General features: G+C 53.0%; 3 protein-coding genes across 3 annotated transcripts; all 3 read right to left on the reverse strand.

Annotated features, from left to right (window-relative positions):
• Window positions 1-1,322: 1,322 nt before the first annotated feature.
• On the reverse strand, window positions 1,323-5,926 carry LOC141728775 (lactosylceramide 4-alpha-galactosyltransferase-like). The gene has a single exon (XM_074539200.1). It carries the CDS (start codon window positions 5,477-5,479, stop codon window positions 4,259-4,261), a length of 1,221 nt encoding a protein of 406 aa, XP_074395301.1. The 5' UTR covers window positions 5,480-5,926; the 3' UTR covers window positions 1,323-4,258.
• Window positions 5,927-9,101: 3,175 nt separating this feature from the next.
• LOC141728776 (lactosylceramide 4-alpha-galactosyltransferase-like) lies at window positions 9,102-13,126 on the reverse strand. Its single transcript, XM_074539201.1, has one exon. It carries the CDS (start codon window positions 13,106-13,108, stop codon window positions 11,975-11,977), a length of 1,134 nt encoding a protein of 377 aa, XP_074395302.1. The 5' UTR covers window positions 13,109-13,126; the 3' UTR covers window positions 9,102-11,974.
• Window positions 13,127-18,234: 5,108 nt separating this feature from the next.
• Window positions 18,235-20,954, reverse strand: LOC141728777 (lactosylceramide 4-alpha-galactosyltransferase-like). The gene has a single exon (XM_074539202.1). It carries the CDS (start codon window positions 20,921-20,923, stop codon window positions 19,703-19,705), a length of 1,221 nt encoding a protein of 406 aa, XP_074395303.1. The 5' UTR covers window positions 20,924-20,954; the 3' UTR covers window positions 18,235-19,702.
• Window positions 20,955-22,799: the final 1,845 nt, after the last annotated feature.

The following is a 22,799-nucleotide window of genomic DNA, read 5'->3' on the forward strand; positions in this document are numbered from 1 at the left end:
TATCAGTACAGCCACTAAATCCAGGGTCTATTGCAGTTCCTCCTCAGCTGCTTGAAGGAAATATTGCTCTGTAGTGTACCAGACCTCTCTCCTCTCCTCTCCCCAAATCCTTCCATGCATGGCAGTACCATGGATGGACTCACAACGACTCTCGTCCCAGCACAGGGACTCCACATCCACTCTGGGCTACCTGATCCAGTGTTTCACCACCCTCCCTTTCATTCTAATGTCCCACACTTCAAGGTGTGCCCATTGTGTCTCCTGCCATTTCTGCATTGAACAGAGGAGAGTCTCACTTGTGTCCTTCACCCACCCACCCACCTTCAGCCAGGTGTTTCACACCCTGAACACACAGCCCAGCCTGCTCTAGTCCAGGGCAAGTCAGCAGAGCTCTCCCAGCCTCTCCTCATGCGCCATGTGCTCCAGGCCCCTTCTCACCTTGGTGGCCCTTTGCCAGATTTGCTCCAGTACGGACAGGCCTCCCTCATCCTGGGATTCCTGAACCAGCCCTCCAGGTGTGTCCCACCAGTGCTGAGTGGTGGGCAAGGATTTGCATTAGGGGTAGATGGATGACCCCACATCATGGACTGCCTACAACCTCAGTGGCATCTACAACTTACCAGGGGTCTGCTGGAATCCCACCCAGCAGACAGGAGACACTCCAGGAGGTTCCTGGAGCACGTGGAAGAGAACTTGCTGACACAGGTGGCAGGCGAGCCCACCTGGGGAGGTGTCCCAGGGGATCTCCTCTTTGCAAACAAAGGAGCACTGGGGGGAGGTGAGGTTGCCTGAGGCCATCTTGGGTACAGTGACTGTGAAAGGATTTGATTCCAGTTCTCGGTGAAGGAAGCAAAGAAAGAGCAAGGGGGTCAGCAAAACTACTGCCTTGGATTTGTGGAGGACAGGCTTTGGTCTGTTTGGACCATGGGTTGAGAAAATCCCTTGGGAGGCAGTCCTGAGGGGCCAGGGAGCCCAGGAAGGTGGAGGTTCCTCAGGAAGCAGGTCATAGAGGTGGAGAAGGAGCCAAATGCAATGTGCTGGAAGCTGGTTCAGGGAAGGCTGGCTTGGTTAAACAGCAAGCTACGGGGGCCCAGGGAAGAACAGAGAGTTTAACAGCTCTGGAAGAAGGGTCAGGCAACTCAGGAACACTACAAGGATGCCAGGAAGGTAATCAGAGAGACGAACTGGAAAGGTAAAAGTTCAGCTAGAAGTCAATCTGGCCACCAGCATAAAAGTTAAGAAAGAAACGCTTTTCCAAATGCATTAATACCAAAAAGAGGCCAAGGAGATTCTCCATCCTTTATTGCACGTTGGGGTGGGAACATAACATGACCTCCAGGGATGAGGAAAAGGCTGAGGCACTCAATGCATTCTTGACGTCAGACTTTAAACAAAAGCCCAGTTAGCCTCCGCATATCCATCCCCATGAGGGAGAAGACAGAAACAGGGAGCAGAACAACGTCCCCTCTCTGCAGGAGCAAGTTGTCAGTGAGCTGCCGTGTGCCCAGACATGCACAAGTCTAGGCAGATGCCATCCTTCTGCTGGGAGCTGGTGAAGCAGCCCACAAAGCGCCAGTCTGCATAGTTTATCAGCAGTCCCGGTGAACTGGAGAGCTGCTGGGTGACTGGAGGTTGTCCAATGTGACATCCCTCTTGGAGAAGGCTTGGAAGGACACCTGGGGGAAACAGAGTCCTGTTAGCCTGACTTCATTGCCTGGGAAGGGTATGGACCAAATTACCTGGAGTGCAATGGCACTCTGTGTGCTGCACCACTGGGGCATCAGGCCCAGCCAGCACAAGTTCAGGCAGGTTCTGCTTGACTGACCCAACCTCCTTCTATGAGCAGCCAATGGATGGGGAAAGGCTGTGGATGTTGTGTACCGGGGCCTTCTAAAGCCTTTGACCACTGCTCCCACAGCACTCTCCTGGAGAGCATTGTCCTCTCCGCCCATGGATTTAACAGGTTCCCTGTTGGCTGGGAAAAAAGTGCTTGGGTGGCTGGGACCAGAGGGTGACAGTGGAATTAATGCAGCTGGCAGTGGGTCACTGGTGCTGTGCCCCAGGGCCCACTGTCCGAGCCAGTCCCCTTCCATATCCTTGAGGCTGAACAAGATCTGAAGTGCCAGGTCCTGCCCCTGGGTCCCAGCAACCCCCAGCAGCTCCAGGCTGGGGAAGAGCCCAGCAGGAAAGGGCCTGGGCCTGCGGGCACACAGTGCGTGCCCAAGGTGGGCGAGAAGGCCAATGGCTGCTGGGCTGGGCCAGCAATGGTGTGGCCAGCAGGAGCAGGGCAGTGACTGTGCCCCTGCCACATGTGGGCACTGGGGAGGCCTCACCCCAAGGGCTGTGTCCAGTTCTGGGCCTGGCACTGCAGGATGGACACTGAGGGGCCGGAGCGTGTCCAGAGGGGGGAACGGAGCTGGGCAAGGGGCTGGAGCACAAGTGTGATGAGCAGCGGCTGAGGGAGCTGGGGGTGTTTAACCTGGAGGAAAAGGAGGCTCAGGGGAGCTCTATTGCTCTCCACACCTCCGTGACAGGAGGGTGCAGCCAGCTGGGCCCAGGCTCTGCTCCCAGGGAACAAGGGACAGGATGAGGGGAAATGAATGGAATGGTCTGGAATGGAAGGAGTGCTAAAGATCATCTTGTTCCACCCCTCCTGTCACGGAGACTGCCACTTTCCCAGGTTGCTCGGAGCCCCATTCAGCCTGGTCTTGGACACTTCCAGGGACACAGGGGCAGCCCCAGCTTCTCTGGGCAACCTGTGCCTGAGTTTCATCACCCTCACAGAGAAGAATTTCTCCCTTATGGATATAAACCTAAACCTAAACCTAAACCTCCTCTCTGTTACTGTGAAGCCGTTCCCCCTTGTCCTGTCACTGCAGGCCCTTGCACAGAGTGTCTCTTCATGTTTCCTTTAAACATGAGGAAACACAGGCAGTGGAGGGCCATGATTAGGTCACCCCAAAGCCTTCTCTGCTCCAGGCTGAACATTCCCAATTCCCTCAGCCGTTCCTCCCAGCAGAGCTGCTCTGATCCCTCCGATATCCCTTGTGTCCCTGCTGTGCACTGGCTCCAGCAGCTCCCTGTCCTTCCTGTGCTGGGCCCAGAGCTGGCTGCAGCACTCTGTGCACCACAGTAGGTTCAGCTTTGCCACAAGGAAAAATTTCAGAGTGCTTTAGCATCGTGTGCCACAGGGTCCCTAGGGAAGTGGTGGGGTCAGCATCCCTGGAAGTGCTCCAAAAAATGAGAAGACGTGGCACTTTGGGGTACAGGTTTGTGGGTATGGTGATAGTGAATCTGGTTGGACTCCCTGATGATGACGGTCTTTTCCAAACATCACGTGCTTCGCAGTTTTCATTTTTGTCCCTGAGGACGCTGCTCGGAGCACTGCACTTGGTCCTTCTGTTGATAGGGAAATGTCATGCTGTGGATTTCCCCATGGGGCTCAGGATTCCAATGAAAGGGATGTAATCCTCCTCACAGCACTGCAGAAACAAGAAATGCTGAGCTCCTTCAGAGTGTGACAATGGCTGCTTAGATGTTGGTACCCACAAGAGCTACTTCAGCAGACCAAGGATATTCATAATTTCTGCACCTCAAAGAACTGCTTTTGTCAATTTCTTTTCCTGAGGCATCCCAGACATGTCATCCCACTGCTGTGGATTTAGAAACTGTAGGAAGCATAATTTGAACTTCCCTCACTTCAGAAGTTTAGAACAACTTCACAGTGAGCCACACACAGATCTAAACAGTTTTCTGCTTCTTAAAGCAAATTTCATAGGCACTTCATCTGTTTTCCCACATGGTAAGGATCTTTGCCAACCAGGGAATTCTGATCTGAGCCCCAACAATCTGTGACCTCTGTCACTGACTGGCAGTGATGGACAAAGTCAGAAACGCTACTGAGAGCAAGCCAATGATCCCTACAGTTGTGGAAAAATCACAAGGGGCTGCTCAGGCTGGGATTCACAGGAGGAGCCATTGGACAACACCAAGAATGGACCAGCTGAGAGATGCTGCTGAAGGAGTTCAACCTTCCCTGCAGCAACAGGTCTCATATAGGACTGCAAGAGAGGCTGCAGTCAGGTTCTGCTGTAAATTTGAAACACAGGGGATCAGAGGCAGATATCAGCAATGTCAGGTACAGAAGCACAGAGCAGTCGCACAGCTGCTCTGGGGTGTAGAAAGCAACTCTGGGGAAGGTCAAAGGCACTCGGTTTCCTCCAGACTGGGGAATGTCCCTGCAGCCAAGGGCCCCAGGTCACACTGCACGCCTTGACAACTCTTCAGAGTCCTGCTTCATCTTTGCGTAGGTGGCAGGGCAGAACTGGGAATAGAGCTGAGCCAGCAGAGCCTGGGACGGGATCTCTAACTTGGTCCCGTGGCTCAGTTTGTTCCATATGTGCACTGCATAGGTGTTCTTAAGGAGTTTCTGAAGCTCCAAGGCACTGACTGCCTCAAACAACTTCTTCCAGTTCTGCCAGGGAATAGGATAAACAACTTCTTGGGCAAGAGCATTCACACCTTTGCAGCTCATGCTCTTGATAGTCCTGATGGAGCACCACTTCTTGAAGACACGAGTTACAAGCCCTGGGCCCTGGTGCCCCCAGGCCCAGCCTTTGTAATTCTGCACAAAGTCCTGCATGCAAAGCTCCAGGAACTTGTGCTTGGCCTCAAAGGACAGAAAGGCTTGATTAAGTTCATCGTAGCTCTGAAGTCCAAGGGCATTGGTGAGGTTCTGTAAGTTCTTCAGCACGATGAAGTCTGTATCCAGGTAGATGCCACCAAATTTCCACATGAGGACAATTCTGCAGGCATCAGAGAGTACAACTAAATAATGAGGCTCCTGTTGCCGCTGAAGCTGCAGGAACCACTGTGCCAGAGGTGTTCCAGAAAAGAGCTCTGTCAAGTCCAGGGGCAGGATTTCCACATTGGGGAAGCAGCTGAGCAAGGAGAAGGCCCAGTGCTTGGGCAAAGAGCCGTTCCCTTTGGCCAAGCCTTTCATGAGCACCACGACTCTTGATGCAGGGTGTGTCCTGGCTGCTGACTCCACGGAGCACGAGAACAGGTAACTTGGGGCAGTTTGCTCCGAGGTCTCCACAAAAAACACATTTCCTGCGGAAGGAGAGGGCCAACCAGCCATGTTGAGGGCAGAAGGCACATAGTGAGCACAGCTCCTATCAGCAGACAAGCGGGAGGTGGGGCTGCTGCTCTTTGGGTCCTCCCCAATGCCCCAGTACAGCTTGTGGTAGGCAAAGGATACGAACACAACGATGATTATAAACAGGGCATAGGTCTTGTGACTCAGCACCACCCTGGTCAGCTTTAGGAGGCAGCTGGGCATCCTGAGCTTTCTCTCTCCAGCCAGAGCCTGCTCTCCCGAGGCAGCCGTCATGATCTGAAGGGAAGGAAAAAAGAGAAAAACCTGACAGACGAGGCAGCAGAGTATGAGCCTTCCTTCACAGGTGTGTCCCACCTTCATAGCAGTGCACAGCAAACTCTGGGAACACCATTAGAGAACCCATTTGTCACCCTCTAAAACTTCAAGTCACTGTCAACACGAGACATGAGACACGTATGCAAAGCCCTGGCAGGAGGAAATAGCAATGTTCCTTGTGACCATCCTGGAGCCCTGTCAACAGACACTGTGTGGAACTGCTGCTCACTGACAGCTGGTTATCATAAGGGGAGTTGTTTTGTCCTGATTCACAACGTGTCCTTCCCCCAAACCAAACAGAAGTCTCAGCCTTCCAGTTGTTGAGCTGGCACTTGCTGCCTTTGCAAACCAACCAGCTGCCCCTGCAGAGAGCCTGGCCCATTGTCCATGGCAGCGTAGCCTGGCAGGACGGATGGAGAGTGGGAAAGGAATGGATGCAGGGCAGCTCAGGAGGCAGATGCAGACAATACGGTCAAGAACTGCCTTTGGAAGAGGAGTTCCAAGGCTGCTTCCCAACCCTGCACAGGTCACACTGGCTCTGCCCTGCTCAGTTCTCCCACTGGATCCTGCTGGTGGACAGGCATTCCCTCTGCTCTCCTCCCCATACATTCATTGCTTCTTCTGGCAAAAGGGAGGGTTGGAGTGGAAGAGATTTTTAACAAGGCAGCAACAAACAGATGAGCCAGTCTAGCTCCATCCTCAGCGTTAGCATCATCATTGCTGCCCTTGCCTCTCCTGAAATTGAGGTGCAGCAGAAGCAGCACCTTCTGTGCCCACCACTGGGCCCCAAAGCTCAACGGACAAGAGCACATGAAGAAGCTGTGAGGAAGGCTGTGGCTTTTAGGACCAATGGAAATGGTCTCAAGTGGTGCCAAGGGAGGTTAGAGTGCACAGTACTCAGAATTTTACTCCCTGGAAGAGTTCCCAGGGACTGGCACAAGCTGCCCAAGAAAGCAGTGGAGCCACTGTCCCTGGAGGTATTTAACAGACATGTAGGTGCTGCACTTAGGAACTGGGTTTAGTGGTGGACTTGGCAGAGCGGGTTTTGGGGTTGGACGCAGGCAGTCAAAGACCTCCTCCATCCTAAAGGATTCCATCATTTCTCCTGCCTCCCTGAGCTCCATCTCCAAAGCCCTACACTGCAGGACAGAAAGGTTCAGGAAACGGAAAAAGCTTTAGTCCAGCAGCTGTAACCAAAGTGGCAGGGAACATGACAGAGCACCCAGGCGGCACGGACCCATTTGTCATTGCTCCTTGTTCACTGTGCCTGGCTCACATACGGAGCTTCCCCTGTGGCCAGAAGGGACTTGTCAGCCACACTGGGAGGCATCCAAATGTCAGAGCATGGAGCCACCACTCTGCACCAGGCACAGGGGGACAGAGGAGACACAGCCAATATACAAATGCTCAGCTCTGGGTCCCCAATAAGTTTTCTCCTCCCGCACAGAAATGCCAGCATGTGCTGCCAGTGCTCCAGGCAGCCAAAGCCAGCCCACCCTGCCTTATACAGACCGCTCAATATTCCCCACCCTCCACACACCACAGCTGGGTTAACCCGGTAAATAAGTTTTTAAGCTGTAGAAGTTAAAGAGGCACAACCTAGGTTAGAACAGAGCCCGTGTTGTAGCGAAGGCACAAAACTCACCTTTCCCTGCTTTCACGGATGCCACAGAATTCCCTCTTCAGCAGGAAAAGATATTTATGAAATTAAAATCTGAGAGATGACTACTACTCTATGGTCTGCCACTTCCTTCTTCTGAATAGGAATGATGACATATGGAGTCCAACCATAGGGGAAAAAAAACGGGGAGGGTGCAACAACATTTATATGACCAGCAAAAGAAGCAAAGGTCACACAGACGCACTGTGAACAAAAGAGTTAGTTAAAAAGTAATTAAAGAAAAAGGAGGAAATTGAAAACCCACAGTTGCTACACTTTGAGCTTTGGACAGCAGGGAAAATGGATTCGTTTTCTCCTCTTTTGCTAAAATTTCCCAGCGTTCACACTGCTGCTGGGGCTGCCACAATTACTGAGGTGAGCCTTCCACAGAGCCGCCTGCTCCCACCCCAAGCCCTAAGTACAGGATGTCCCCTTGCAAAAATACTCTTTTCATCAAATCCTTTACTCGTTCATTAGGGAGTGCACTCTCATATGGCAGGGACGTCAGGGAAGGACTTGGCCAAATGCAGGTGTCCCTCATTCTGTGCCAGCTCCCCCTTGACCCTGTGATCAAGGGAGGCTCACCGCCCCTTGCATGAGACTTGCTGGCACATTCATAAAATCCCTCCTTTATCAGTACAGCCACTAAATTCAGGGTCTGTGTCAGTTCCTCCTCAGCTGCTTGAAGCAAATATTGCTCTGTAGTATCCCAGACCTCTCTCCTCTCCTCTCCCCAAATCCCTCCATGCACGGCAGTACCATGGATGGACTCACAACGACTCTCGTCCCAGCACAGGGACTCCACATCCACTCTGGGCTACCTGATCCAGTGTTTCACCACCCCCCCTTTCATTCTAATGTCCCACACTTCAAGGTGTACCCATTGTGTCTCCTGCCATCTCTGCATTGAACAGAGGAGAGTCTCACTTGTGTCCTTCACCCACCCACTCAACTTCAGCCAGGTGGTTCACACCCTGAACACACAGCCCAGCCTGCTCTAGTCCAGGGCAAGTCAGCAGAGCTCTCCCAGCCTCTCCTCATGCGCCATGTGCTCCAGGCCCCTTCTCACCTTGGTGGCCCTTTGCCAGATTTGCTCCAGTACGGACAGGCCTCCCTCATCCTGGGATTCCTGAACCAGCCCTCCAGGTGTGTCCCACCAGTGCTGAGTGGTGGGCAAGGATTTGCATTAGGGGTAGATGGATGACCCCACATCATGGACTGCCTACAACCTCAGTGGCATCTACAACTTACCAGGGGTCTGCTGGAATCCCACCCAGCAGACAGGAGACACTCCAGGAGGTTCCTGGAGCACGTGGAAGAGAACTTGCCGACACAGGTGGCAGGCGAGCCCACCTGGGGAGGTGTGCCACAGGATTTGCTCTTTGCAAACAAAAGAACACTGGGGGGAGGTGAAGTTGCCTGAGGCCATCTTGGGTACAGTGACCGTGACAGGATTTGATCCCAGTTCTCGGTGAATGGAGCGAAGAAGGAGCAAGGGGGACAGCAAAACGACTGCCTTGGATTTGTGGAGGACAGGCTTTGGTCTGTTTGGACCATGGGTTGAGAAAATCCCTTGGGATGCAGTCCTGAGGGGCCAGGGAGCCCAGGAAGGTGGAGGTTCCTCAGGAAGCAGGTCATAGAGGTGGAGAAGGAGCCAAATGCAATGTGCTGGAAGCTGGTTCAGGGAAGGCTGGCTTGGTTAAACAGCAAGCTACTGGGGCCCAGGGAAGAACAGAGAGTTTAGCAGCTCTGGAAGAAGGGTCAGGCAACTCAGGAAGATTACAAGGATGCCAGGAAGGTAATCAGAGAGAAAGACTAGAAAGGTAAATGTTCAGCTAGAAGTCAATCTGGCCACCAGCATAAAAGTTAAGAAAGAAATGCTTTTCCAAATGCATTAATACCAAAAAGAGGCCAAGGAGATTCTCCATCCTTTATTGCACGTTGGGGTGGGAACATAACATGACCTCAGGGATGAGGAAAAGGCTGAGGCACTCAATGCGTTCTTGACGTCAGCCTTTAACCAAAAGCCCAGTTAGCCTCCACACATCCAGCCCCATGAGGGAGAAGACAGAAACAGGGAGCAGAACAACGTCCCCTCTCTGCAGGAGCAAGCTGTCAGTGAGCTGCCGTGCTGCCCAGACATGCACAAGTCTAGGCAGATGCCATCCTTCTGCTGGGAGCTGGTGAAGCAGCCCACAAAGCGCCAGTCTCCATCGTTTATCAGCAGTCCCGATGAACTGGAGAGCTGCTGGGTGACTGGAGGTTGTCCAATGTGACATCCCTCTTGGAGAAGGCTTGGAAGGACACCTGGGGGAACCAGAGGCCTGTCAGCCTGACCTCGTTGCCTGGGAAGGGTATGGACCAGATTACCTGGAGTGCAATGGCACCCTGTGTGCTGCACCACTGGGGCATCAGGCCCAGCCAGCACAAGTTCAGGCAGGTCCTGCTTGACTGACCCAACCTCCTTCTATGAGCAGCCAATGGATGGGGAAAGGCTGTGGATGTTGTGTACCAGGGCCTTCTAAAGCCTTTGACCACTGCTCCCACAGCGCTCTCCTGGAGAGCATTGTCCTCTCCGCCCATGGATTTAACAGGTTCCCTGTTGGCTGGGAATAAAGTGCTTGGGTGGCTGGGACCAGAGGGTGGCAGTGGAATTAATGCAGCTGGCAGTGGGTCACTGGTGCTGTGCCCCAGGGCCCACTGTCCGAGCCAGTCCCCTTCCATATCCTTGAGGCTGAACAAGATCTGAAGTGCCAGGTCCTGCCCCTGGGTCCCAGCAACCCCCAGCAGTTCCAGGCTGGGGAAGAGCCCAGCAGGAAAGGGCCTGGGCCTGCTGGCCCACAGTGCGTGCCCAGGTGGGCGAGAAGGCCAATGGCTGCTGGGCTGGGCCGGGCCAGCAATGGTGTGGCCAGCAGGAGCAGGGCAGTGACTGTGCCCCTGCCACATGTGGGCACTGGGGAGGCCTCACCCCAAGGGCTGTGTCCAGTTCTGGGCCTGGCACTGCAGGATGGACACTGAGGGGCCGGAGCGTGTCCAGAGGGGGGAATGGAGCTGGGCAAGGGGCTGGAGCACAAGTGTGATGAGCAGCGGCTGAGGGAGCTGGGGGTGTTTAACCTGGAGGAAAAGGAGGCTCAGGGGAGCTCTATTGCTCTCCACACCTCCGTGACAGGAGGGTGCAGCCAGCTGGGCCCAGGCTCTGCTCCCAGGGAACAAGGGACAGGATGAGGGGAAATGAATAGAATGGTCTGGAATGGAAGGAGTGTTAAAGATCATCCTGTTCCACCCCTCCTGCCACGGAGAGGGACACTTCCCACCATCCCAGGTTGCTCAGAGCCCCATTCAGCCTGGTCTTGGACACTTGTTTCCAGAGACACAGGGGTAGCCCCAGCTTCTCTGGGCACCCAGTGCCTGAGTTTCATCACCCTCACAGAGAAGAATTTCTCCCTTATATCCAACCTAAACCTACTCTTGGCCACTGTGAAGCCATTCCTACTTGTGCTGTCACTGCAGGCCCTTGCACAGAGTCTGCATCTTTCCTTTAGGCTCCCTTCAGGCAGAGGAGGGCCTTGATTAGGTCACCCCAAAGCCTTCTCTGCTCCAGGCTGATCATTCCCAATTCCCTCAGCCTTTCCTCCCAGCAGAGCTGCTCTGATCCGTCTGATCTCCTTGGTGTCCCTGCTGTGCACTGGCTCCAGCAGCTCCCTGTCCTTCCTGTGCTGGGCCCAGAGCTGGCTGCAGCACTCTGTGCACCACAGTAGGTTCAGCTTCACCACAAGGAAAAATTTCAGAGTACTTAAGCACCAAGTGCCACAGGCTCCCCAGGGAAGTGGTGGGGTCAGCATCCCTGGAAGTGCTCCAAAAAATGAGAAGACGTGGCACTTTGGGGTACAGGTTTGTGGGTATGGTGATAGTGAATCTGGTTGGACTCCCTGATGATGGAGATCTTTTCCAAACATCACGTGCTTCGCAGTTTTCATTTTTGTCCCTGAGGACGCTGCTCGGAGCACTGCACTTGGTCCTTCTGTTGATAGGGAAATGTCATGCTGTGGATTTCCCCATGGGGCTCAGGATTCCAATGAAAGGGATGTAATCCTCCTCACAGCACTGCAGAAACAAGAAATGCTGAGCTCCTTCAGAGTGTGACAATGGCTGCTTAGATGTTGGTACCCACAAGAGCTACTTCAGCAGACCAAGGATATTCATAATTTCTGCACCTCAAAGAACTGCTTTTGTCAATTTCTTTTCCTGAGGCATCCCAGACATGTCATCCCACTGCTGTGGATTTAGAAACTGTAGGAAGCATAATTTGAACTTCCCTCACTTCAGAAGTTTAGAACAACTTCACAGTGAGCCACACACAGATCTAAACAGTTTTCTGCTTCTTAAAGCAAATTTCATAGGCACTTCATCTGTTTTCCCACATGGTAAGGATCTTTGCCAACCAGGGAATTCTGATCTGAGCCCCAACAATCTGTGACCTCTGTCACTGACTGGCAGTGATGGACAAAGTCAGAAACGCTACTGAGAGCAAGCCAATGATCCCTACAGTTGTGGAAAAATCACAAGGGGCTGCTCAGGCTGGGATTCACAGGAGGAGCCATTGGACAACACCAAGAATGGACCAGCTGAGAGATGCTGCTGAAGGAGTTCAACCTTCCCTGCAGCAACAGGTCTCGTATAGGACTGCAAGAGAGGCTGCAGTCAGGTTCTGCTGTAAATTTGAAACACAGGGGATCAGAGGCAGATATCAGCAATGTCAGGTACAGAAGCACAGAGCAGTCGCACAGCTGCTCTGGGGTGTAGAAGCAACTCTGGGGAAGGTCAAAGGCACTCGGTTTCCTTCAGGCTGGGGAATGTCCCTGCAGCCAAGGGCCCCCAGGTCACACTGCACGCCTTGACAACACTTCAGAGTCCTGCTTCATCTTTGCGTAGGTGGCAGGGCAGAACTGGGAATAGAGCTGAGCCAGCAGAGCCTGGGACGGGATCTTTAACTTGGTCCCGTGGCTCAGTTTGTTCCATATGTGCACTGCATAGGTGTTCTTAAGGAGTTTCTGAAGCTCCAAGGCACTGACTGCCTCAAACAACTTCTTCCAGTCCTGCCAGGGAATAGGATAAACAACTTCTTGGGCAAGAGCATTCACACCTTTGCAGCTCATGCTCTTGATAGTCCTGATGGAGCACCACTTCTTGAAGACACGAGTTAGGAGCTCTGGGCCCTGGTGCCCCCAGACCCAGCCATTGTAATTCTGCACAAAGTCCTGCATGCAAAGCTCCATGAACTTGTGCTTGGCCTCAAAGGACAGAAAGGCTTGATTAAGTTCATCGTAGCTCTGAATGCCGAGGGCATTGGTGAGGTTCTGTAAGTTCTTAAGCACGATGAAGTCTGTATCCAGGTAGATGCCACCAAATTTCCACATGAGGACAATTCTGCAGGCATCAGAGAGTACAACTAAAAAATGAGGCTCCTGTTGTCGTTGAGGCTGCAGGAACCACTGTGCCAGAGGTGTTCCAGAAAAGAGCTCTGTCAAGTCCAGGGGCAGGATTTCCACATTGGGGAAGCAGCTGAGCAAGGAGAAGGCCCAGTGCTTGGGCAAGGAGCCGTTCCCTTTGGCCAAGCCTTTCATGAGCACCACGACTCTTGATGCAGGGTGTGTCCTGGCTGCTGACTCCACGGAGCACGAGAACAGGTAACTTGGGGCAGTTTGCTCCGAGGTCTCCACAAAAAACACATTTCCTGCGGAAGGAGAGGGCCCACCAGCCATGTTGAGGGTAGAAGGCACATAGTGAGCACAGCTCCTATCAGCAGACAAGCGGGAGGTGGGGCTGCTGCTCTTTGGGTCCTCCCCGATGCCCCAGTACAGCTTGTGGTAGGCAAGGGATACTAGAACAAAGATGAGGATAAACAGGGCACAGGTTTTGTGACTCAGCACCACCCTGGTCAGTTTTAGGAGGCAGCTGGGCATCCTGAGCTTTCTCTCTCCAGCCAGAGCCTGCTCTCCCGAGGCAGCCGTCATGATCTGAAGGGAAGGAAAAAAGAGAAAAACCTGACAGACGAGGCAGCAGAGTATGAGCCTTCCTTCACAAGCGTGTGTGTCCCACCTTCATGGCAGTGCACAACAAACTCTGGGAACACCATTAGAGAACCCATCTGTCACACTCTAGAACTTCAAGTCACTGTCAACACGAGACATGAGACATGTATGCAAAGCCCTGGCAGGAGGAAATAGCAATAATGTTCCTTGTGACCATCCTGGAGCCCTGTCAACAGACACTTTGTGGAACTGCTGCCCACTGACAGCTGGTTATCATGAGGGGAGTTGTTTTCTCCTGATTCACAACGTGTCCTTCCCCCAAACCAAACAGAAGTCTCAGCCTTCCAGTTGTTGAGCTGGCACTTGCTGCCTTTGCAAACCAACCAGCTGCCGCTGCAGAGAGCCTGGCCCATTGTCCATGGCAGCGTAGCCTGGCAGGACGGAAGGAGAGTGGGAAAGGAATGGATGCAGGGCAGCTCAGGAGGCAGATGCAGACAATACGGTCAAGAACTGCCTTTGGAAGAGGAGTTCCAAGGCTGCTTTCCAACCCTGCACAGGTCACACTGGCTCTGCCCTGCTCAGTTCTCCCACTGGATCCTGCTGGTGGACAGGCATTCCCTCCGCTCTCCTGCCCTTACCTTCCTTGCTTCTTCTGGCAAAAGGGAGGGTTGGAGTGGAAGAGATTTTTAACAAGGCAGCAACAAACAGATGAGCCAGTCTAGCTCCATCCTCAGCGTTAGCATCATCATTGCTGCCCTTGCCTCTCCTGAAATCGAGGTGCAGCAGAAGCAGCACCTTCTGTGCCCACCACTGGGCCCCAAAGCTCAACGGACAAGAGCACATGAAGAAGCTGTGAGGAAGGCTGTGGCTTTTAGGACCAATGGAAGTGGTCTCAAGTGGTGCCAAGGGAGGTTAGAGTGCACAGTACTCAGAATTTTACTCCCTGGAAGAGTTCCCAGGGACTGGCACAAGCTGCCCAAGAAAGCAGTGGAGCCACTGTCCCTGGAGGTATTTAACAGACATGTAGGTGCTGCACTTAGGAACTGGGTTTAGTGGTGGACTTGGCAGAGCGGGTTTTGGGGTTGGACGCAGGCAGTCAAAGACCTCCTCCATCCTAAAGGATTCCATCATTTCTCCTGCCTCCCTGAGCTCCATCTCCAGAGCCCTACACTGCAGGACAGAAAGGTTCAGGAAACGGGAAAAGCTTTAGTCCAGCAGCTGTAACCAAAGTGGCAGGGAACATGACAGAGCACCCAGGTGGCATGGACCCATTTGTCATTGCTCCTTGTTCACTGTGCCTGGCTCACATACGGAGCTTCCCCTGTGGCCAGAAGGGACTTGTCAGCCACACTGGGAGGCATCCCAATGTCAGAGCATGGAGCCACCACTCTGCACCAGGCACAGGGGGACAGAGGAGACACAGCCAATACACAAATGCTCAGCTCTGGGTCCCCAGGAAGTTTTCTCCTCCCGCACAGAAATGCCAGCATGTGCTGCCAGTGCTCCAGGCAGCCAAAGCCAGCCCACTCTGCCTTATACAGACCTCTCAATATTCCCCACCCTCCACACACCACAGCTGGGTTAACCCGGTAAATAAGTTTTTAAGCTGTAGAAGTTAAAGAGGCACAACCTAGGTTAGAACAGAGCCCGTGTTGTAGCGAAGGCACAAAACTCACCTTTCCCTGCTTTCACGGATGCCACAGAATTCCCTCTTCAGCAGGAAAAGATATTTATGAAATTAAAATCTGAGAGATGACTACTACTCTATGGTCTGCCACTTCCTTCTTCTGAATAGGAACGATGACATATGGAGTCCAACCATAAGGGGAAAAAAAACCGGGGAGGGTGCAACACCATTTATGTGACCAGGAAAAGAAGCAAAGGTCACACAGACGCACTGTGAACAAAAGAGTTAGTTAAAAAGTAATTAAAGAAAAAGGAGGAAATTGAAAACCCACAGTTGCTACACTTTGAGCTTTGGACAGCAGGGAAAATGGATTCATTTTTTTTCTCCTCTTTTGCTAAAATTTCCCAGCGCTCACACTGCTGCTGGGGCTGCCACAATTACTGAGGTGAGCCTTCCACAGAGCCGCCTGCTCCCACTCCAAGCCCTAAGTACAGGATGCCCCCTTGCAAAAATACTCTTTTCATCAAATCCTTTACTCGTTCATTAGGGAGTGCACTCTCATATGGCAGGGACGTCAGGGAAGGACTTGGCCAAATGCAGGTGTCCCTCATTCTGTGCCAGCTCCCCCTTGACCCTGTGATCAAGGGAGGCTCACCTCCCCTTGCATGAGACTTGCTGGCACATTCATAAAATCCCTCCTTTATCAGTACAGCCACTAAATTCAGGGTCTGTGTCAGTTCCTCCTCAGCTGCTTGAAGCAAATATTGCTCTGTAGTATCCCAGACCTCTGTCCTCTCCTCTCCCCAAATCCCTCCATGCAGGGCAGTACCATGGATGGACTCACAACGACTCTTGTCCCAGCACAGGGACTCCACATCCACTCTGGGCTACCTGATCCAGTGTTTCACCACCCCCCCTTTCATTCTAATGTCCCACACTTCAAGGTGTACCCATTGTGTCTCCTGCCATCTCTGCATTGAACAGAGGAGAGTCTCACTTGTGTCCTTCACCCACCCACTCAACTTCAGCCAGGTGGTTCACACCCTGAACACACAGCCCAGCCTGCTCTAGTCCAGGGCAAGTCAGCAGAGCTCTCCCAGCCTCTCCTCATGTGCCATGTGCTCCAGGCCCCTTCTCACCTTGGTGGCCCTTTGCCAGATTTGCTCCAGTACGGACAGGCCTCCCTCATCCTGGGATTCCTGAACCAGCCCTCCAGGTGTGTCCCACCAGTGCTGAGTGGTGGGCAAGGATTTGCATTAGGGGTAGATGGATGACCCCACATCATGGACTGCCTACAACCTCAGTGGCATCTACAACTTACCAGGGGTCTGCTGGAATCCCACCCAGCAGACAGGAGACACTCCAGGAGGTTCCTGGAGCACGTGGAAGAGAACTTGCTGACACAGGTGGCAGGCGAGCCCACCTGGGGAGGTGTGCCACAGGATTTGCTCTTTGCAAACAAAAGAGCACTGGGGGGAGGTGAAGTTGCCTGAGGCCATCTTGGGTACAGTGACCGTGACAGGATTTGATCCCAGTTCTCGGTGAAGGGAGCGAAGAAGGAGCAAGGGGGACAGCAAAACGACTGCCTTGGATTTGTGGAGGACAGGCTTTGGTCTGTTTGGACCATGGGTTGAGAAAATCCCTTGGGAGGCAGTCCTGAGGGGCCAGGGAGCCCAGGAAGGTGGAGGTTCCTCAGGAAGCAGGTCATAGAGGTGGAGAAGGAGCCAATTGCAATGTGCTGGAAGCTGGCTCACGGAAGGCTGGCTTGGTTAAACAGCAAGCTGCCACTGGGGCTCAGGGAAGAACAGAGAGTTTAGCAGCTCTGGAAGAAGGGTCAGGCAACTCAGGAAGATTACAAGGATGCCAGGAAGGTAATCAGAGAGAAAGACTAGAAAGGTAAATGTTCAGCTAGAAGTCAATCTGGCCACCAGCATAAAAGTTAAGAAAGAAATGCTTTTCCAAATGCATTAATACCAAAAAGAGGCCAAGGAGATTCTCCATCCTTTATTGCACGTTGGGGTGGGAACATAACATGACCTCCAGGGATGAGGAAAAGGCTGAGGCACTCAATGCGTTCTTGACGTCAGCCTTTAACCAAAAGCCCAATTAGCCTCCACACATCCAGCCCCATGAGGGAGAAGACAGAAACAGGGAGCAGAACAACGTCCCCTCTCTGCAGGAGCAAGCTGTCAGTGAGCTGCCGTGCTGCCCAGACATGCACAAGTCTAGGCAGATGCCATTCTTCTGCTGGGAGCTGGTGAAGCAGCCCACAAAGCGCCAGTCTCCATCGTTTATCAGCAGTCCCGGTGAACTGGAGAGCTGCTGGGTGACTGGAGGTTGTCCAATGTGACATCCCTCTTGGAGAAGGCTTGGAAGGACACCTGGGGGAAACAGAGGCCTGTCAGCCTGACCTCGTTGCCTGGGAAGGGTATGGACCAGATTACCTGGAGTGCAATGGCACCCTGTGTGCTGCACCACTGGGGCATCAGGCCCAGCCAGCACAAGTTCAGGCAGGTCCTGCTTGACTGACCCAACCTCCTTCTATGAGCAGCCAATGGATGGGGAAAGGCTGTGGATGTTGTGTACCAGGGCCTTCTAAAGCCTTTGACCACTGCTCCCACAGCGCTCTCCTGGAGAGCATTGTCCTCTCCGCCCATGGATTTAACAGGTTCCCTGTTGGCTGGGAATAAAGTGCTTGGGTGGCTGGGACCAGAGGGTGGCAGTGGAATTAATGCAGCTGGCAGTGGGTCACTGGTGCTGTGCCCCAGGGCCCACTGTCCGAGCCAGTCCCCTTCCATATCCTTGAGGCTGAACAAGATCTGAAGTGCCAGGTCCTGCCCCTGGGTCCCAGCAACCCCCAGCAGTTCCAGGCTGGGGAAGAGCCCAGCAGGAAAGGGCCTGGGCCTGCTGGCCCACAGTGCGTGCCCAGGTGGGCGAGAAGGCCAATGGCTGCTGGGCTGGGCCGGGCCAGCAATGGTGTGGCCAGCAGGAGCAGGGCAGTGACTGTGCCCCTGCCACATGTGGGCACTGGGGAGGCCTCATTCCAAGGGCTGTGTCAGTTCTGGGCCTGGCACTGCAGGATGGACACTGAGGGGCCGGAGCATGTCCAGAGGGGGGAACGGAGCTGGGCAAGGGGCTGGAGCACAAGTCTGATGAGGAGTGGCTGAGGGAGCTGGGGTTGTTTAACCTGGAGGAAAAGGAGGCTCAGGGGAGCTCTATTGCTCTCCACACCTCCGTGACAGGAGGGTGCAGCCAGCTGGGCCCAGGCTCTGCTCCCAGGGAACAAGGGACAGGATGAGGGGAAATGAATAGAATGGTCTGGAATGGAAGGAGTGTTAAAGATCATCCTGTTCCACCGCTCCTGCCACGGAGAGGGACACTTCCCACCATCCCAGGTTGCTCAGAGCCCCATTCAGCCTGGTCGTGGACACTTCCAGGGACACAGGGGCAGCCCCAGCTTCCATGGGCACCCTGTGCCTGAGTTTCATCACCCTCACAGAGAAGAATTTCTCCCTTATATCCAACCTAAACCTACTCTCGGCCACTGTGAAGCCATTCCCCCTTGTCCTGTCACTGCAGGCCCTTGCAAAGAGTCTGCATCTTTCCTTTAGGCTCCCTTCAGGCAGAGGAGGGCCTTGATTAGGTCACCCCAAAGCCTTCTCTGCTCCAGGCTGAACATTCCCAATTCCCTCAGCCTTTCCTCCCAGCAGAGCTGCTCTGATCCGTCTGATCTCCTTGGTGTCCCTGCTGTGCACTGGCTCCAGCAGCTCCCTGTCCTTCCTGTGCTGGGCCCAGAGCTGGCTGCAGCACTCTGTGCACCACAGTAGGTTCAGCTTTGCCACAAGGAAAAATTTCAGAGTGCTTTAGCATCGTGTGCCACAGGGTCCCCAGGGAAGTGGTGGGGTCAGCATCCCTGGAAGTGCTCCAAAAAATGAGAAGACATGGCACTTTGGGGTACAGGTTTGTGGGTATGGTGATAGTGAATCTGGTTGGACTCCCTGATCTTGGAGGTCTTTTCCAAACATCACGTGCTTCGCAGTTTTCAATTTTGTCCCTGAGGACGCTGCTCGGAGCACTGCACTTGGTCCTTCTGTTGATAGGGAAATGTCATGCTGTGGACTTCCCCATGGGGCTCAGGATTCCAATGAAAGGGATGTAATCCTCCTCACAGCACTGCAGAAACAAGAAATGCTGAGCTCCTTCAGAGTGTGACAATGGCTGCTTAGATGTTGGTACCCACAAGAGCTACTTCAGCAGACCAAGGATATTCATAATTTCTGCACCTCAAAGAACTGCTTTTGTCAATTTCTTTTCCTGAGGCATCCCAGACATGTCATCCCACTGCTGTGGATTAAGAAACTGTAGGAAGCATAATTTGAACTTCCCTCACTTCAGAAGTTTAGAACAACTTCACAGTGAGCCACACACAGATCTAAACAGTTTTCTGTTTCTTAAAGCAAATTTCATAGGCACTTCATCTGTTTTCCCACATGGTAAGGATCTTTGCCAACCAGGGAATTCTGATCTGAGCCCCAACAATCTGTGACCTCTGTCACTGACTGGCAGTGATGGACAAAGTCAGAAACGCTACTGAGAGCAAGCCAATGATCCCTACAGTTGTGGAAAAATCACAAGGGGCTGCTCAGGCTGGGATTCACAGGAGGAGCCATTGGACAACACTAAGAATGGACCAGCTGAGAGATGCTGCTGAAGGAGTTCAACCTTCCCTGCAGCAACAGGTCTCGTATAGGACTGCAAGAGAGGCTGCAGTCAGGTTCTGCTGTAAATTTGAAACACAGGGGATCAGAGGCAGATATCAGCAATGTCAGGTACAGAAGCACAGAGCAGTCGCACAGCTGCTCTGGGGTGTAGAAGCAACTCTGGGGAAGGTCAAAGGCACTTGGTTTCCTTCAGGCTGGGGAATGTCCCTGCAGCCAAGGGCCCCCAGGTCACACTGCACGCCTTGACAACTCTTCAGAGTCCTGCTTCATCTTTGCGTAGGTGGCAGGGCAGAACTGGGAATAGAGCTGAGCCAGCAGAGCCTGGGACGGGATCTTTAACTTGGTCCCGTGGCTCAGTTTGTTCCATATGTGCACTGCATAGGTGTTCTTAAGGAGTTTCTGAAGCTCCAAGGCACTGACTGCCTCAAACAACTTCTTCCAGTCCTGCCAGGGAATAGGATAAACAACTTCTTGGGCAAGAGCATTCACACCTTTGCAGCTCATGCTTGTGATAGTCCCAAGGGAGCACCACTTCTTGAAGACACGAGTTAGGAGCTCTGGGCCTTGGTGCCCCCAGACCCAGCCATTGTAATTCTGCACAAAGTCCTGCATGCAAAGCTCCATGAACTTGTGCTTGGCCTCAAAGGACAGAAAGGCTCCATTCAGTACACTGTCACCCTGAATGCCGAGGGCATTGGTTAGGTTCTGTAAGTTCTTAAGCACAATGAAGTCTGTATCCAGGTAGATGCCACCAAATTTCCACATGAGGACAATTCTGCAGGCATCAGAGAGTACAGCTAAAAAATGAGGCTCCTGTTGCCGCTGAGGCTGCAGGAACCACTGTGCCAGAGTTGTTCCAGAAAAGAGCTCTGTCAAGTCCAGGGGCAGGATTTCCACATTGGGGAAGCAGCTGAGCAAGGAGAAGGCCCAGTGCTTGGGCATGAAGCCGTTCCCTTTGGCCAAGCCTTTCATGAGCACCACGACTCTTGATGCAGGGTGTGTCCTGGCTGCTGACTCCACGGAGCACGAGAACAGGTAACTTGGGGCAGTTTGCTCCGAGGTCTCCACAAAAAACACATTTCCTGCGGAAGGAGAGGGCCAACCAGCCACGTTGAGGGCAGAAGGCACATAGTGAGCACAGCTCCTATCAGCAGACAAGCGGGAGGTGGGGCTGCTGCTCTTTGGGTCCTCCCCGATGCTCCAGTACAGCTTGTGGTAGGCAAGGGATACTAGAACAAAGATGAGGATAAACAGGGCACAGGTCTTGTGACTCAGCACCACCCTGGTAAGCTTTAGGAGGCAGCTGGGCATCCTGAGCTTTCTCTCTCCAGCCAGAGCCTGCTCTCCCGAGGCAGCCGTCATGATCTGAAGGGAAGGAAAAAAGAGAAAAACCTGACAGACGAGGGAGCAGAGTATGAGCCTTCCTTCACAGGTGTGTCCCACCTTCATCGCAGTGCACAGCAAACTCTGGGAACACCATTAGAGAACCCATCTGTCACACTCTAGAACTTCAAGTCACTGTCAACACGAGACATGAGACATGTATGCAAAGCCCTGGCAGGAGGAAATAGCAATAATGTTCCTTGTGACCATCCTGGAGCCCTGTCAACAGACACTGTGTGGAACTGCTGCCCACTGACAGCTGGTTATCATGAGGGGAGTTGTTTTCTCCTGATTCACAACGTGTTCTTCCCCCAAACCAAACAGAAGTCTCAGCCTTCCAGTTGTTGAGCTGGCACTTGCTGCCTTTGCAAACCAACCAGATGCCGCTGCAGAGAGCCTGGCCCATTGTCCATGGCAGCGTAGCCTGGCAGGACGGATGGAGAGTGGGAAAGGAATGGATGCAGGGCAGCTCAGGAGGCAGATGCAGACAATACGGTCAAGAACTGCCTTTGGAAGAGGAGTTCCAAGGCTGCTTCCCACAACTGCACAGGTCACACTAGCTCTGCCCTGCTCAGTTCTCCCACTGGATCCTGCTGGTGGACAGGCATTCCCTCCGCTCTCCTGCCCTTACCTTCCTTGCTTCTTCTGGCAAAAGGGAGGGTTGGAGTGGAAGAGATTTTTAACAAGGCAGCAACAAACAGATGAGCCAGTCTAGCTCCATCCTCAGCGTTAGCATCATCATTGCTGCCCTTGCCTCTCCTGAAATCGAGGTGCAGCAGAAGCAGCACCTTCTGTGCCCACCACTGGGCCCCAAAGCTCAACGGGCAAGAGCACATGAAGAAGCTGTGAGGAAGGCTGTGACTTTTAGGACCAATGGAAATGGTCTCAAGTGGTGCCAAGGGAGGTTAGAGTGCACAGTACTCAGAATTTTACTCCTTGGAAGAGTTCCCAGGGACTGGCACAAGCTGCCCAAGAAAGCAGTGGAGCCACTGTCCCTGGAGGTATTTAACAGACATGTAGGTGCTGCACTTAGGAACTGGGTTTAGTGGTGGACTTGGCAGAGCGGGGTAGGACGCAGGCAGTCAAAGACCTCCTCCATCCTAAAGGATTCCATCATTTCTCCTGCCTCCCTGAGCTCCATCTCCAGAGCCCTACACTGCAGGACAGAAAGGTTCAGGAAACGGGAAAAGCTTTAGTCCAGCAGCTGTAACCAAAGTGGCAGGGAACATGACAGAGCACCCAGGTGGCATGGACCCATTTGTCATTGCTCCTTGTTCACTATGCCTGGCTCACATACGGAGCTTCCCCTGTGGCCAGAAGGGACTTGTCAGCCACACTGGGAGGCATCCCAATGTCAGAGCATGGAGCCACCACTCTGCACCAGGCACAGGGGGACAGAGGAGACACGGCCAATACACAAATGCTCAGCTCTGGGTCCCCAGGAAGTTTTCTCCTCCCGCACAGAAATGCCAGCATGTGCTGCCAGTGCTCCAGGCAGCCAAAGCCAGCCCACCCTGCCTTATACAGACCCCTCTACATTCCCCACTCTCCACAAGACAGCGGGGTTAACACTGTAAATAAGTTTTTAGGCTGTTGAAAGCAAAGAGGCACAGACTAGGTTAGAACAGAGCCCGTGCTGTAGAGAAGACACAAAACTCACCTGTCCCTGCTTTCAAGATACTGCAGAATTCCCTCTTTAGCAGGAAAAGTTATTTATGAAATTAAAATCTGAGAGATGACTACTGCTCTATGATCTGCCACCTTCTTCTTCTGAATAGGAACGATGCCATATGGAGTCCAACCATAAGGGGAAAAAAAACCGGGGAGGGTGCAACACCATTTATGTGACCAGGAAAAGAAGCAAACATCACACAGATTCACTGTGAACAAACAAGTTAGTTAAAAAGTAATTAAAGAAAAAGCAAGATATTGAAAACCCACA

This window comes from Zonotrichia albicollis, chromosome 4 (assembly GCF_047830755.1).
Source record: "Zonotrichia albicollis isolate bZonAlb1 chromosome 4, bZonAlb1.hap1, whole genome shotgun sequence".
NCBI classification, from domain to species: domain Eukaryota; kingdom Metazoa; phylum Chordata; class Aves; order Passeriformes; family Passerellidae; genus Zonotrichia; species Zonotrichia albicollis.